Source organism: Gouania willdenowi, chromosome 13 (assembly GCF_900634775.1).
Source record: "Gouania willdenowi chromosome 13, fGouWil2.1, whole genome shotgun sequence".
Taxonomy (NCBI): domain Eukaryota; kingdom Metazoa; phylum Chordata; class Actinopteri; order Blenniiformes; family Gobiesocidae; genus Gouania; species Gouania willdenowi.
In genome coordinates, this window is record NC_041056.1 from 29845448 (window position 1) to 29859821 (window position 14374).

Genomic DNA, 14374 nt, shown 5'->3' on the forward strand with positions numbered 1-14374 from the left:
AAAACAAGAGGAGTAACTTTGACTAAACCAAACGGGAAAAACAGTTTGTCAGTGAAAGGCCAGTAGCTTATGCAAATGTATAAGAAGTCCGCTGCTATTTACTGCTGTTGTTGAGTTGCGTGAGATTAATATGAAAACTGTAGTCATTTGTTATAATACAGTAGGGTTAGGAACTGGAAGTTCTTTCATGGTCTTCACTTAAACGTGGAAGTGAAGCATGCATTAAGTCTATTGGTTGGGAATGGTAGTTTGTGACGTTTCGGTGACTTCTTACAAAACAATCCACCACTGTTGGCTCCGCCCTTCCTTTAAAAACTAGCATGTGTCGACTCTCCAATCTGTGGGAGTAGTTTGGCTTGAGAGAGATGTGAATCAAGAAGTATAGTGAGGCCATAACTGAAGTAACCTAACAATTAATTTAGAAATTGTGTAAAAACTTAATCAGGAAGAAGAAAAAATAGTGTATACTCACAGTAGGGTTGTCCTATAGGGTTTTAAAACAAGCACAGCTGCAGATGAAGAGATACCGTAACCTGGCTGTCAGGTCATTGAAGACTGTATAGCTTAGTCAATCCAGCCAGGAGTCTTGAGGTCTCAACAAAAGTTGGAACCCCTCAAACATCCTTCATAAAAAGGCAGTGAGCACAGAACAATGTCACCAAAAATAAAAGAGCACATTTTTTATATAGACAGATATCTCCCTCTAACCTTTTGTGCAGTCAGTGTTCCCCTCCAGCTCTGGTCCTCTACCTACAATAGTCTTTGATGATGCATTCACTGTTCACTCAAGTATAAATATTCCAGACATATTTTGGAATCAATCTATACAAAAGCTCTGTACGTGTAAGCATCTGAACATTTTCAGCCTTTAATAAAAACAATTTTTTCCCTCTTGCTGATCCATTGGTATAAAAGAGAACACTCAGTTTTAAAAACTTGAAAATGCTAACCATAAAAATAAGGGACCTGCCTAGCCGGCTAACATTTAGCCTCAAGAGAATCAAATTATCCATGTATCTGGTCTGAAAATGAGTCACGCTGCTGAAAAGCATTTCACAAGCAGCTTTGCGATTGTTGGTTTGCATCTTTTTATGTCACAACGTCGTCTTCGAAGGTCTTAAAAGTAACAAGCTCATTTTTAAAACGTAAGGAGTAGAAAGTAAAAAGTAAAGAAAAAACAACTTAAGTACAGAAACAAAGTATTTGCACTTTGTTACTTGTTACCTCTGGTGATTGGTAGTATAGCCAGAAGCCAATGCCAAATATTGAAATCTTTTAAACTATAGATTCAAACTAAGTTTAATGTATTCAATGTAATTGTTTCAAAAATTACTTTAGGATTTAGTACTTTTTTAATTCCATTCTAGATTTGTCTTATTTCTTGTTCCAGTTGGGATTAATCTTTTAGAATTTAGGGTTATAAATCAAGCCTGTCAGCTTTAACAAGATAAGATAAAATAAGATAAGATAAGATATAATAAGATCACCTTTATAATTAGTCCCACAAGGGGAAAATTTGCAGTGTTTCAGCAGCAGTTAAGTAAACAGAACAAAAAGAATTGAATATATACACATGGTTTATTAAGAATGTGAATCACAGTAGATACCCAAGCTTAAATGTAGCTATTTTTTCATAATCCTCCTGTTTGTCTTTGATATTTTAAAGTAAGCATGTTTGAAATTTAGATTCAAATACAATAATTTTGCAAAGAGGGGTCACATCCTGCTGGAGGCTATCAGGCTGTGCATCCACCTTTCAGTGAATTAAGTTTCTTGAAAAGGTTGGCTGAAATAAAGTGCAGATGTTACAAGTCTTTATTAGCAGAATTACAGTATTATTGTCTAAATAATAAGTTCAGTTTCTATCTCTATCTAAACGCACAAAGGCAATGTTCAAATCTACGAATTAAAACTCGCACATGTTTGTTCACCTAATGTTTGAATGATTTAAGGATTCTGATCATTTAAGGATCAAAAACACATTTTTGGATCATTGGGATTTGGTAAAGCTCACAAAGCTAGATTTTTAAGGGTTAAACGTCACATCTGCATCTTGATACCTGTGCAACAGGTTAATTTTCACAGAGGTAACACCCTCTATACATGTTACTATGTGCCTGCAAACTGTTTTGTTAACTGTCACGCCATGAGTGACTCAAGAGGGAGAGAAAGGACTCTGACATAATGGAATATCAGACAACTCTAAGTCCGTCATACCTGAAGATTTATCACCCATAGCTTTTGCACAGAGATAGTATACAATGTCGGACACACGTTTGAATGCTATAGGCTACTCTACTACTATCCACATGTGACTCCACCTTTACACCTGAAACAACAGCAAAGGACAAAGCAAAGGACGGGAACCTTTTACTGAAACTTTGATTTGCAAATGTCTTCACACCAAACGCGACTGAAGTGACTGAAGCAACGCGATTACATTAAAATCAACGTAAATGACGTAACCTCAAGTTATCTCCCCTAAAGCGACGTGACGTGTAATTTGAGCGATGAGGTCATGCTGGACTTCGTCGCTCATAGTTAAAAAATTCTTTTTAAGTGACTTAAAGCAATAAATTTCTCGTCCTTCACTGTTTGTAGAGTGGAGGCTGCAGCCCCTCCATGCTCCCTCCCGCTTCAGTGCAGAGGCTGCAGCGGAGGTTGTACGGCTTCCTCAATTTATCGGGGCAAAATTAAACATTCTGAGTTAACTCATCCTTTAATATCTCCGTAAGTTGATCATTTAAAACATAAAAGTGGAGTAAGAAGGAAAAGAAGTGATGAACCCTCTCTCACTTTCTTTCTACCCTGTCAAGCGACACATCAGGGAAGATCGAAGCTACTGCAGCGCTGCGGTCACGTTCGGTGTGAACGCACCTTTGGAGAGTTTATGGCAGGAATGCCCTTCACTTTGGCTATAAACTCTCTGCTTTCAGTTTGTCTTCAGAGCTCCCCATCATTCAACTAAGAAAGAAAATTTCTCTTTCTTTTATCACCCATTCTAGCATTTACAGTATTACTAAAAAAATAATAATAACCAGGCAAGACCTGTATCCGCAGGACAAATACGTATTTGGCAATTGAAAATTGGCAAAAATGACAACCTGTATCTGGATTTGTTGAGAAGTTGTATAATGCAGGAAAAACAGAAGACTGACCTTGACCTTAAACATGACCTTGAGCGAAGGTCAAGGTCACACATTGAAAGGAAATGTTGTTCAAAGGTACCAGCACTGTATCTGAATTTGTGGCCAAGTTATAAGGAAAAAAGGTTTTTCTTTTTTTTTGGTGAGGTCATGAACTTTGACCCCAACCGATTTTTTTAACTGGTAGGTCGTACAGCTTCGATCCATTTAAATAAAATACTCTACTTGAGATTAGTTTTTCATAAATGTAAGCATTGAACTTGTATGATAAATATATGTAGAGATATAGACATTTTTGGTTTTTGACCCCTGATGCCAAAAAAGGTCAACAGACCATCCTTGACATTGCCCCTATGAGATGACCTACTTGTCATTAGTGCTGCATTAATAGCCTAGGGGGAGTTTTCGGACAAAGCAAGTTACAGAAGAAAAATAATAAAATTACAATGTATTTGGCCATTTTCAATGGTCAAACACAATAAATAGTAAAAACCAGTTCAAAGGTAAAACAGATTCTCTTGTGATGTAATTCACACTGTTGTGTTTTTGTAGGTATTGCAAACATTAAGAAATGCTGACATGCAGGTTTCTCAGGGATGTTATGTAGAATGTTGCATGTCTTTTACGTGTTCAGTGTTCGGTTACCTCACTGAGGACCTCCTCTTATACCTCAGCTAACCACATTCTTCTGCTCATTTGTTCAACCAGGAAAGTAAGACATTGTGGTTCATTAGTGAAGCCTGTCCAGAAAACTGCTGCTTGAAGTTGACTCGGATCACAAGTAAGTCTGTTGTCATGCAGGTAAAGACAGTAATTCTATATGTACTGATCACTAACAGCAATTAACAAACCAGCTTTATCATGCACTGCATGTTCAGCTGGAGGAGCTGCAGGTTCAGAATCAAGAGAAGGAGAAGAGCATAGCCTACCAAGAGAGATCTGTTGTACTGATCAGATGCTAGTGTAGCTTATCTCAACTGGTTCATTTCTCTCAAAGACTAAGCCATTGAAGTCTAAAGTACACATGGCCAGTAAAGTGAAAGATGATGTAAATCTCTGGCCCTCTGTTTCCACAGGATAACCTGAATCCAGTAGCACTGCATCCATCATGGACCAGGACAGCGCCTACTCGAGTTTGATGAAAGGCATCAAGGAGTTTGACTTGCGAGCCTTGTCTGTTCCCTCTGACCTGGTGCTGATTGGAGATCATGCCTTTCCTTTAGTGATGAACAGTAAAGGCCAGGCCTTCATGGCTGCCTCCCTGTACGGCTCTGGAAGGATTGTAGTCCTGGGACATGAGGACTACCTGACCACCTTCCCTGTTCTGGTGGAGAATGCTGTGACCTGGCTGAGGGGCGCTAGCTCCGACAACCTCTCTGTAGGGGTACACACAAACGTCAAAGCTGTCGCTGAAAACCTTAAAGGGTTTAAGCCAGAAGTGGTGGAGGCCTTCAAAGAGAAGCCGGGGGTGGGTGTGTATGTGACGGATGCCTACAACGTGGGTGCAGACACCAAGGATCTGGTGAAATACATAAAGAATGGCGGGGGTGTGTTGATAGCAGGTCAAGCGTGTCAATGGGCTTCACACAACAGCAAGGACAACACACTGCATACGTTTCCAGGGAACACAGTGGCTGGAGTCACAGGGATCTACTTCTCTGATGATCCTGGAGAGAGAGAGGTTGTACCTGTCCACTCTCACATTCCTGCTTCTGGACTGGCCATCATGTGAGTGTGGATTTTTTGTTGTTTTTCATAACATCAGAGAAAATGTTTCTCTAATGATGACAATTACCCAGAATTTCTTAATATACTCACTGATCCTGACAGTTTTTAAAAAGTCTTGAACCGAATGTAAAAATTTCCATTGAATAAACACATGTATTGTTTTTTACACAAACATCAAGGTTGAATGCACACATCTGTAAAACCGTCTTTGCTTTGCATTGCACATGCATCCAAACCACTTCCATTTTCTTTTTTTAGATGAACATGTTGCAGTTTATTTTAATTTACTCTGGAAAGAAAGTCTAAAACAAATGAAGAAACTACTGATTAGAATCAAAAAGACTTTATTGTCACAGATACAAATGAATTTACTGCAAAAAGGAAGCTAAAAAAGAAAGACATGGATTAAAAGTGAACAGCCCACTGGCATATATAAATCGGATGTTATTCACATAGGTGCTCATAAGCTGTGGCAGAACTTCCCATCAACAAGCAGCACTTTGAGTCTTCATGCACTTTTACACTCAGGTTAAAGGATTTAGTCTAAAATCAGTTGCCCTTGCAGAGCTTGGACATTTTTGGGTCATTACCATCGTCTAAGAGCATATCCAGGGTATTGCATGCTGTTGGATCGTGCTGAGGTGGACATTTTGGTTTGCAGCAAAACTCTCTCCTCCATGTTTGATAGTTCATGTCACACTGTTCAAACAACTCTTTGAAGAAATGTAGATTTTAATTTGGACTGGATAAGGATCTTTTTTCTGACACTCTGATTTTTGCTCATTTTTTGCCGTTATGAGAGTCTGGTTTCTTCTAAGAGAAAGGTTTTCCTACCCTGATTACAGCAACATGCTGTATACTTTCTGCTGGACATTTCTCTTTTTATGCTCACATCTTTGTCATGCCACATTTTCTTATGCATTAGTTCTATGCTGATGATAAACCTGCTACGAAACAGCATTTAGGTGTTGTGAAAGTAATTCTATTTACTCAAAATATATTTTTACATGAAATGTGCAAATTCTTCCAGTTTTTTCATGTTAGCATTCAACCTTTGACAGATTATTGCTTTAAGTAAATACATCTAAATAATTATTGTCACATTTGTTTTATTTATCTTTTTCATCTTTTTTGTCTTTAAATATCAGACTAGGAAAGAAATTTGCAGATGATCTGCAGTTTTTACTCCAGGGGGTCACAGAGTTTGCACTCCCAACTTCGATGACCCTCTCGGAAATCCTGGTCCATGGCCGGCTTGCTTTTCCTATTGGGAGCACTGGTGGGAATCAAGCATTCCTGGCAGGAGCTTATTTTGGGCAGGGACGTGTCATTGTGGCTTCTCATGATGCACTTATTGGACAGGAGGTAAACTAGGTCTTTAAAAGTCTAATATTAATCATTCTGTTTGAACTGTAGCAATGACTTTTTCACACATACAGTGCATGCTGAAGTATGACTAACATGATACTGATTTTTTTTTTTTTTTTTTTTGATTACCTTTCTTGCAGAACATGGCCACGTTTTGGAAGAATGCACTCCTCTGGTTGGATGAAGGTCGCAGAGGAGTAGTTGGTATTCAGGGAAAACTGAGCCATAGTGTTCTGGGCATGTCAGGCTTAAAGTGTGAGAAGACGGAATTCAAGCCCAACCTAAGTGTGTTTGTGTGTTCACCAAACCAAATCAAAGATGGAAATCAGCTAATGCACTATGTGGCTGAGGGCGGAGGACTGCTGGTTGCTGGGCATTGCTGTAATTGGACACGCAAATTCAAAAATGTGCTAACCTGTTACCAAGGTAATGTGACCAATCTTTATATCGTCATATGTTTGATAGTATAACATATTTTTTAAGAGCTGCCCTGTACTTTAAATTAATCTTCTTTGAATCATGGAATTAACAGGTATGACAATACAACAAGAAATCAAACCAAATACTACAGCAACCTGTCCATTACTGCTCACATGTTTACGGCCATGAGCACAAATATGCAAAACCACACTTGGTAAAGCAGTACAACCTGGGGATAGACAAACAAAAGTAAAAGTGGTTAAATTGTTGGTTTTGAAAATGTCCTTTTACCAAAATTATTCATGTTTTTATAAACCCTGCAAAGCCAACTTCACACAGGTTCAAGGCAATGGACTTTTTACACGCAGGGCAACTCAAAGGGCTTTACAGAGACATATGGGTTCAACAGCAGGAAGAAGCAACAATCTTTTTGAGTCATTACAAAAAGTTCACACAAGGGTTTAGATTTCAGGCACCAGGAGCCGGATTTGTCAGAATGACTAAAAACAATCCGTAGTCTCCCAATAAGATAACAAACGTCAGATTGGATGTCCTGGGATGGGTCTCTGTGCAAACGAAATCAACAAACTGAGATGAAAGGCTTTGTGACAGATAAGGGACCATAAACCCAGAAAGTTACAAGGTTAAAGCAAATAAAATGAGGAATTACAGCATTAACATAATGACCACCCTGTTCCTTTGAGTGTGAACAATACATTTTCAAACTGTTCAATCACAATATCTTTCAGCTAACAAGCTTGTTCTGAACCCAATGGGCATGTCGCTGTCAGACGCAACAGTCCAAGGAGGCACCCACAGAGCTACAGTACCAAGCCAAGTCCACCATGAGATGTATCACTTCCGCCGCCTCCTGTATCGTTTAGCCTGCCATGTCACGTTAAATGAAAAACTAACCAAGCAGGAGGAAGGATGGCTTAAAAAGCTGGCCTCCGACTGCACCTCCTACCTACGCATGAAGGCTAATGACTGCTGTGCTTATGCACAGGTGATGTCAACACTCACTGAAATCTACAAGACGGTTGGCCTGCCACAGGTGAGAGCAGCAACCAGTGTTGGGAACATTACTTTAAAAAAGTTAGTTATAGTTACTTACTACTTGTTCTAAAAAGTAAATGTGTTAGTAATTGAATTACTCTATAATAGAAGTACTGTAACTCATTACCAAGGAAAGTAACTATTTGTGTTACTGTTAAAAAAAAGTTGCTATACAGTATGTCAAAGAATTCAGATTTTTTAGATGCGTGTGTCGTTGTGAGGTGCTTCATTAAATTTGAGTTGCTTTGACCACAATTAAATTAAAGTAGTGTTTGTATCGCCACCTTAAAAATACCAACTTTTCATCAGACTGCTCCACGCTGACCATCTCTGCTGCTTCATTAAATCTGTAGTGTGTGTGTGTCGCGTGTGTTGGCACATGTGTAAAAACACTGGCTCTGATTGGCTACCATGAAACATGACACCGCCTTAGCCAATCATAGTTTCATCATCACCTTGTTTTTAACCCACCTCCTCACTACAGCTGCGTATGAAGCCAGGGGTGCTTTCGGATAACAGTTTATTCAATCAGTGCATGTAAATCACCGCATTTAATGTTCAGTAACGTTTAGGGCGTAATGGCGTAAAAAGTAATTAGTTAGATTACCCCGTTACTGAAAAAAAAAAATGCTGTTGCCTAACGCCGTTATTCCAAACACTGGCAACAATACACCATTTATCTGTTGCTATGATGGCAGTCATTGTCAGTGGGTATACTTCACAAATCAACATCACGTGTCTTCATTTTTTCTTAAGGTGAACGAGGGCCACCCTGCAAAGACTGTGAAAGACCACGTGCTTCTCACTATCCTACCACACGTGTATAAGAGTTGCCCAAAGAGAGATGGACTCTTGTCTTACCTCACCAAGGACCAACCAATGCTGCCAGTTGTCCAGGATCATGTAGTCAAGATTGATGTGGTCACATCTGGTCAGATTTCATAGTTATAGTCAATACATAACATTTATACAATGCATTAATTACATATTATGTAAATTATTATTGATAACATTTTATTAACCATCTTTGCCATCATGTGGATTGCTCTTTTGTTCTATTTCTATTATCTTTTGATTATTTTAATGTGAGGAAATGTATCATTTGCAAACAAAGTCTAAATCGTTGAATTATCATTATTATTATTTGAACAGATATTTATTCTTTACATAATTTACTACTTAACATAAATCACTTGTGCACTAATACCAACAATAGGGAAATGTGTTCCTTGTAAAAACTGCTGATTTAATCTTGTTATGTTGTCTATGTGCTGAAGGGGTCACCTGGATCAGCACTGGACTCTACCTCTCACCCTGTATGACCACATTTCTGACCGTGCCTCCAGAGATTGTTGGCAAGAACTGGAAGGTAAAGTAATACATTCAGTGAATAATTAACATAACAGTTCAACACTGTGCAAGTAGAACAACCTCAAGCTCAAACGCCATGTTACCCAGTCCTGTGCATGCTGTACGTGTGTGTGTGTGGTTGAAATCATGTTAGGTAAGGTTGGGCAATGACTCATCCAAAGCAGAACAAAGACCAAGCTGTTTGTTCAGCACTGCCCCCCACAGGGATGCAGAGGTACTGCTGGTCTTTCATTGTCCCTCTCAGTTTATTTCATTTTGGATCAGTAAGACTATGCACATCTTTGCACTATTCTCCTATTTTAGTATTTATAATTATGTTTGTTCTAATTATCTGCTCTTTTACTGTATATACTGTGTTGCTGCAAGCGTGAATTTCCCCTCTGGGGATTAATAAAGGTGTATTCTATTCATTCTAAAAGCAGTACATCTTAATAGGAGTTATAGGCTTATTGGGCTCTATTCTTCCATCTGCACTAAAGCGTTTTTTGATCGCCTGCAGTTACGTGCTTCTCTCCTATGCATATTCACCGATCCAGGCTGCTGACACGCCCACCGCGCGTAAGGTAGACCAAAAGTGCGTATGTGTGAATGAAGGTGGGTTAAAGGAAAGGAGGCGGTGTGTCATTTTTTTTGGGCTGTCTAGAAATCATGGAACATGGAGTTTTCCCAATGCCTGTAAATGTCATCGAAATCCATGAAAATTCACTTTTAATTTGAAACGCCTTCAATGATAACAGGTTGATTTGATCAGATCATTGATCAGATTATTGCAGTGTGACTGAGTCACAGGTAAAATCTCTCTCCTTGATCATCATCATCATCATCATCATCATCATCATCACCATCATCATCATCATCGCTGTAAAGCGTGACCGAGTTAGATGTGCTAGAGATATGAGGAAATAACGTGGCCGCAGAGCGTCCTGCTTTAATACAGAGGGATGTTTGCAGTGAAACAGAACTATTGACTTCTATAAATACACAGTTTTAAATATAAATAGTTTAATGCGACCTGAGCTGAGCCTCATCAAAATACAGTATGTGTGGGAACAGTCTCTGGTCCATCGTCATCTGCATATGACAGCTTGTTTCACTCTGTAGTGGATCAAACTGTGACTTTACGTTGGACATAGTATGAAAATAGTTGAATCACCGTGACCAACATGGACAGTACTCTGGGTCTGTCAGAGTCTCAGCAGCAGCTGAGTGATGCACTAGTCCGTGCAGGCTTCAAATGTAACTAAGTCCATATTTCTAGTGCATTATAATGTTCCACCTTATCGGGGCGCTGCACTTATTCCAGGGTTAGAAGTGTGTAAGAGGAAAAGGACTTGCGCAGAGAATGCACGTAAAGCCAGATTTGAATGGGAACATCCACATTTCAGGGCTACTCCTCCCACAGTGCGTAACCGGGATAAAGGCGCATAGCAACTGACTTAAGTACAGGGGGAGAATAGCGAGCAGCCAGAAACAGCACCGCTGCGTGGCTTTTTAGACTTACGCACATGGGAGAATAGAGCCCTAAATGAGTGTCTACAAACATTGATGACAAACCTTGAGAAATAAGAGGCTTAAACCTGTTTGTATTGATTGTGTGATTTATGTTGATGTTTCGAGATGTCATAACCTCCTCTTACCATTTGCATAGGAAATACATAAATTAATTAATCTCGCATACATTAATGGGATTGCATTGATTCTGTTGGAGCGTATCCCAAATGACCATCAAAGTCCCAAACCCATTCACTTCTGCCACTCACAGTTTTTGGACTATAGAATTGGGGGTGTATAGAATCACCTGAGCAAAGTGATAAAAATATTTGTGTTTCCTTTAATTTGTTTTTAACTTTGCCTTCTACTGATCAGTGATCACATATTTTTAGTAGATTGTCAAGTCTAACCAGAGTGTCACAATCTCTCAGACAATCTAGTGGAAACTTAGCCCTTCATCCAGTTCAGGAAACACACACCACAAACCAAAACCGTTTTTGTGTTTTCCCTGCAGGTTCAGATCGGTTGTCAAACAGATCTTCTGAAAGCTGCTGTGCTGAAGAGAGCCCCGTGTGTTCATGTGCAGTTCCCTGTCAAATTAAATAGGGTTAAGGTGCACAACCTCTGGGGGGGACTCATCTACCTGGTGGCTCCGCCCAAGTGTAAGGTCAAGGGGTTGGAGGTTGTTGTGCAAAAGGCAGTACCTGCACCGTACTATAAATCTGGTAAGCCTGAGTGAGGATGAAACTGGGTTTTATCTAAACAAAGGTGTGTCCGTCTTCTCATCAAGATGTCTAGCGATAATTTGTCTTCGGAACAAAAGGCAATGGTGTTGTTTAGAATACCTCCCTGTGAATTCCACTGTTTACCACTCTGCCTTTTTACGGTCTCCTATTGCACGCTCAGAGAAGCGAAACCACTTTTGTGTTCTACCAGTTCACCAGCAAACTTCGATAATGACAGGGCATTTCTGAAAAACTTCAGTCAGTTGTTTAACTGGTAATTATCATGAGTTTGTGGTCAGGACATTTTTCTCAGTATGCACCTCTTAAATGCAGTGATGTTAAAGTCACTTAGAATGATTCAGACTTTTTTGCAAGACAAAAACAAAAACAAGTTTCTCCTTGTTGTGTTTACATTTTCATTTGTAAGTTTTAGTGTTTTAGTATCTTTACTGACATAACACTGTATTTTAATTCTATGTTACTCATGACTTTCTTATAATATATCCAGTAAATAGAGTGTACTTGACTTTTTTTTGTTACATTTATTTAACGCTTGTTAAACTTGATGATTTAATCAAAAATGCAAAGTGTGGTGAAAAAAAAATCTTAAATTGTCTTCATAAATTTAAAAAGCTGTGCTGCAGCAATAACATCTTAATATTGTCTCAATATGAGAAAATTACAAATTACAAAAAAGACCAGTTTTTAATAAATCTATGAGCTACAGTAGATATCTACAGTAGATATTTGATGGACATGTATTTCATCAGAGTATTTGTGATTATATGGTATTAAACTTTGCCATTTATATACCATATAGGTGTCACAACACTGGAAGAGTGGGCCTCTCTCCGCACTGCCCCCTCACCGTGGGCGGAGCTGGAGTTTGAAAACATCATCCTCACTGTGCCATCAGAAGCCATCCGTAAACTGGAGCGCCCGGATCACGTGGCGGAATTCTGGGACAAAATAATGAGGGGCATTGCAGACCTGGCAGGCAAATCGCAATCATTTCCACGCAAAGAACGATTTGTTACTGATGTGCAGATCTCTCATGGTGAGTATTATAAGTATAAGTATAAATCTACTATACTATTATCTGGTTATAAAAGAAGTTTGATTAAATGGTAAATAGACTTGATTTACTGTATATAGCCCTTATAAAATGCTAAAATGCTTCACAATATCAGCTCATTCACACACAAATGGGACAGAGCTGCCATGCAAGGCCCTAATCAACCATTGGGACAACTTAAGGTTCAGTGTCTTGCCCACGGACACTTCAACACATAGACATAGACTGGGATCCAACCCCCAACCTCTGGATCAGAAGATGATCCCTCTACCACCTGAGCCACGGTTGCCCAAGGTTGATTAGCAAATGTTTCTTTGCTCAAACTCTTTTCTGTGAAAAAGGTGGAAACTGTAAGTTCATAAACCCATGAAGATGGGGAGATAAAAATATCCCAACTGGCCCAAACTTAACCACTGTTGGGCCTTGAGCATGGCACTCCGATTTGCTTTAATTGTACTGCACTGCTCTTTTGGAATTGGATAAATATATGTTTTATAGAAAATTCAGGGGTTACTGAACTTTTAAACAGTTAATCATCAGTATTTTGTATAATGGGCATTGACTGACTTATTTCTCTTTGCTTTATGTGTCATTCATGGTGAGAATGGGTGACAAAAAACTATTATGTGAGAAAGTGTTTGTTTGGTTTTTTTGTTTTGCTAAATGAATTAGCACTATTATATAATGGTAAAAATAAATGAAAAACATATGGACTATCTCCCAAGCAAACTAATTCACACTTATTCATGTTTTGTCCATCATTGCACATTACTGATCAATACTTATGAGCTCATTGGGTTGTTGTCCTCTAAAAACACTGAATTAAAGGACCTTCTCTAATATTTCCCTCAGGGTGGATGCATTCTGGCTATCCCATCATGGCACACAAGAGCACAGCAGGTAAATTGATCAACATCAAGCAGGCTAAAGTCACAAGCCTTTGGGGTTTCATCCATGAGTTGGGACACAACCAACAGAGAGGCTGCTGGGAGTTCCGCCCACACACCACAGAGGCCACGTGTAACCTGTGGTCAGTGTACGTGCACGAGGAGGTGATAGGTCTGCCAAGGGCAAAGGTAGAGTATTTTTGCCTTTTTGTGTTATACAGAACAACACAAAATGCATCTTTCTTTCCCATTTTAAGGAATGTAATTTCATTCTCACTAAAATAATTGGATTTTAAAGTCCCTCTTTAAACATTTTGAATAATTCAGGCTCACAAAGCGCTGAATGATGCAGGGCGGAAAAAAAGAGCATCAAAATACATTAAGGATGGCAGGAAACTCACCGACTGGACCATATGGACTGCTCTGGAGACCTATTTACAGGTCATTAAGATCATGCTTGAGCATTGTCATCGAGAGACAAATCCTTTATACTTCTTCTGTTTTCTATTGATGCAGCTCCAGGAAAAGTTTGGCTGGGATGCTTTTAAGAAAGTGCACAAAGCATATCTTAAAATGACCAAAACTCCCAAGGTCAAACAAGCAAAGATGAACCTGTATGCTACGACCTTCTCCCAGACTGTGGGCATGAACCTGTGTGAGTTCTTCAAAGCATGGGGCTGGCTCATCGATGCGTCCACTGAGGAGAAGCTTTCCCAACTTCCTCCTTGGACTGATCACCCCATGGCAGTGTATAACTAAACAACATACTGCTCAAGACATTTTCTTAGATGCAGATCATGAAATGTACCGTTATATCAAGTTTTATTGTAACATTTTAAGAAAAGTTATGTAATGGCGAGGAGTTAAGGAGTTATTTTGACTAGGTTGATGAATAAAACATTTAGTTTTAATTTTAGGCACCAAGATAGCAAATAAAAATCTGATTTTGAAATTTTTGTACTCACCGGTAAACCTGATTGTAGAGAGAGAAAATTGTTTTAATTACCCTTTCAATAAGAGAGAGCTGTTGCTTTAAGGGATGGTGATAGAGGGTTGGGCTGTGATATATAAAATTCAATGCATTATTATTATTATTATTGTACAGGT

At 39.0% G+C, this 14374-nt stretch overlaps 1 protein-coding gene across 1 annotated transcript; it reads left to right on the plus strand.

Annotated features, from left to right (window-relative positions):
* The first annotated feature begins 3790 nt into the window (after positions 1–3790).
* Positions 3791–14340, plus strand: LOC114474877 (TRPM8 channel-associated factor homolog). Its single transcript, XM_028465463.1, has 12 exons — positions 3791–3927; positions 4223–4874; positions 6023–6239; positions 6383–6668; positions 7412–7716; positions 8475–8649; positions 8996–9087; positions 11095–11305; positions 12126–12362; positions 13233–13456; positions 13595–13708; positions 13784–14340. Exons 2-12 carry the CDS (start codon positions 4255–4257, stop codon positions 14024–14026), a joined length of 2724 nt encoding a protein of 907 aa, XP_028321264.1. The 5' UTR covers positions 3791–3927; positions 4223–4254; the 3' UTR covers positions 14027–14340.
* Positions 14341–14374: the final 34 nt, after the last annotated feature.

What these genes read in the sequence shown, in the direction of transcription:
- LOC114474877 (XM_028465463.1), top strand. Translation starts at nt 4,255, where the DNA reads ATGGACCAGGACAGCGCCTACTCGAGTTTGATGAAAGGCATCAAGGAG. An exon ending in GCTTCTGGACTGGCCATCAT is followed by an intron (nt 4,875 to 6,022) that starts GTGAGTGTGGAT and finishes TTTAAATATCAG; the next exon opens with ACTAGGAAAGAAATTTGCAG. An exon ending in TGTGCTAACCTGTTACCAAG is followed by an intron (nt 6,669 to 7,411) that starts GTAATGTGACCA and finishes AATATCTTTCAG; the next exon opens with CTAACAAGCTTGTTCTGAAC.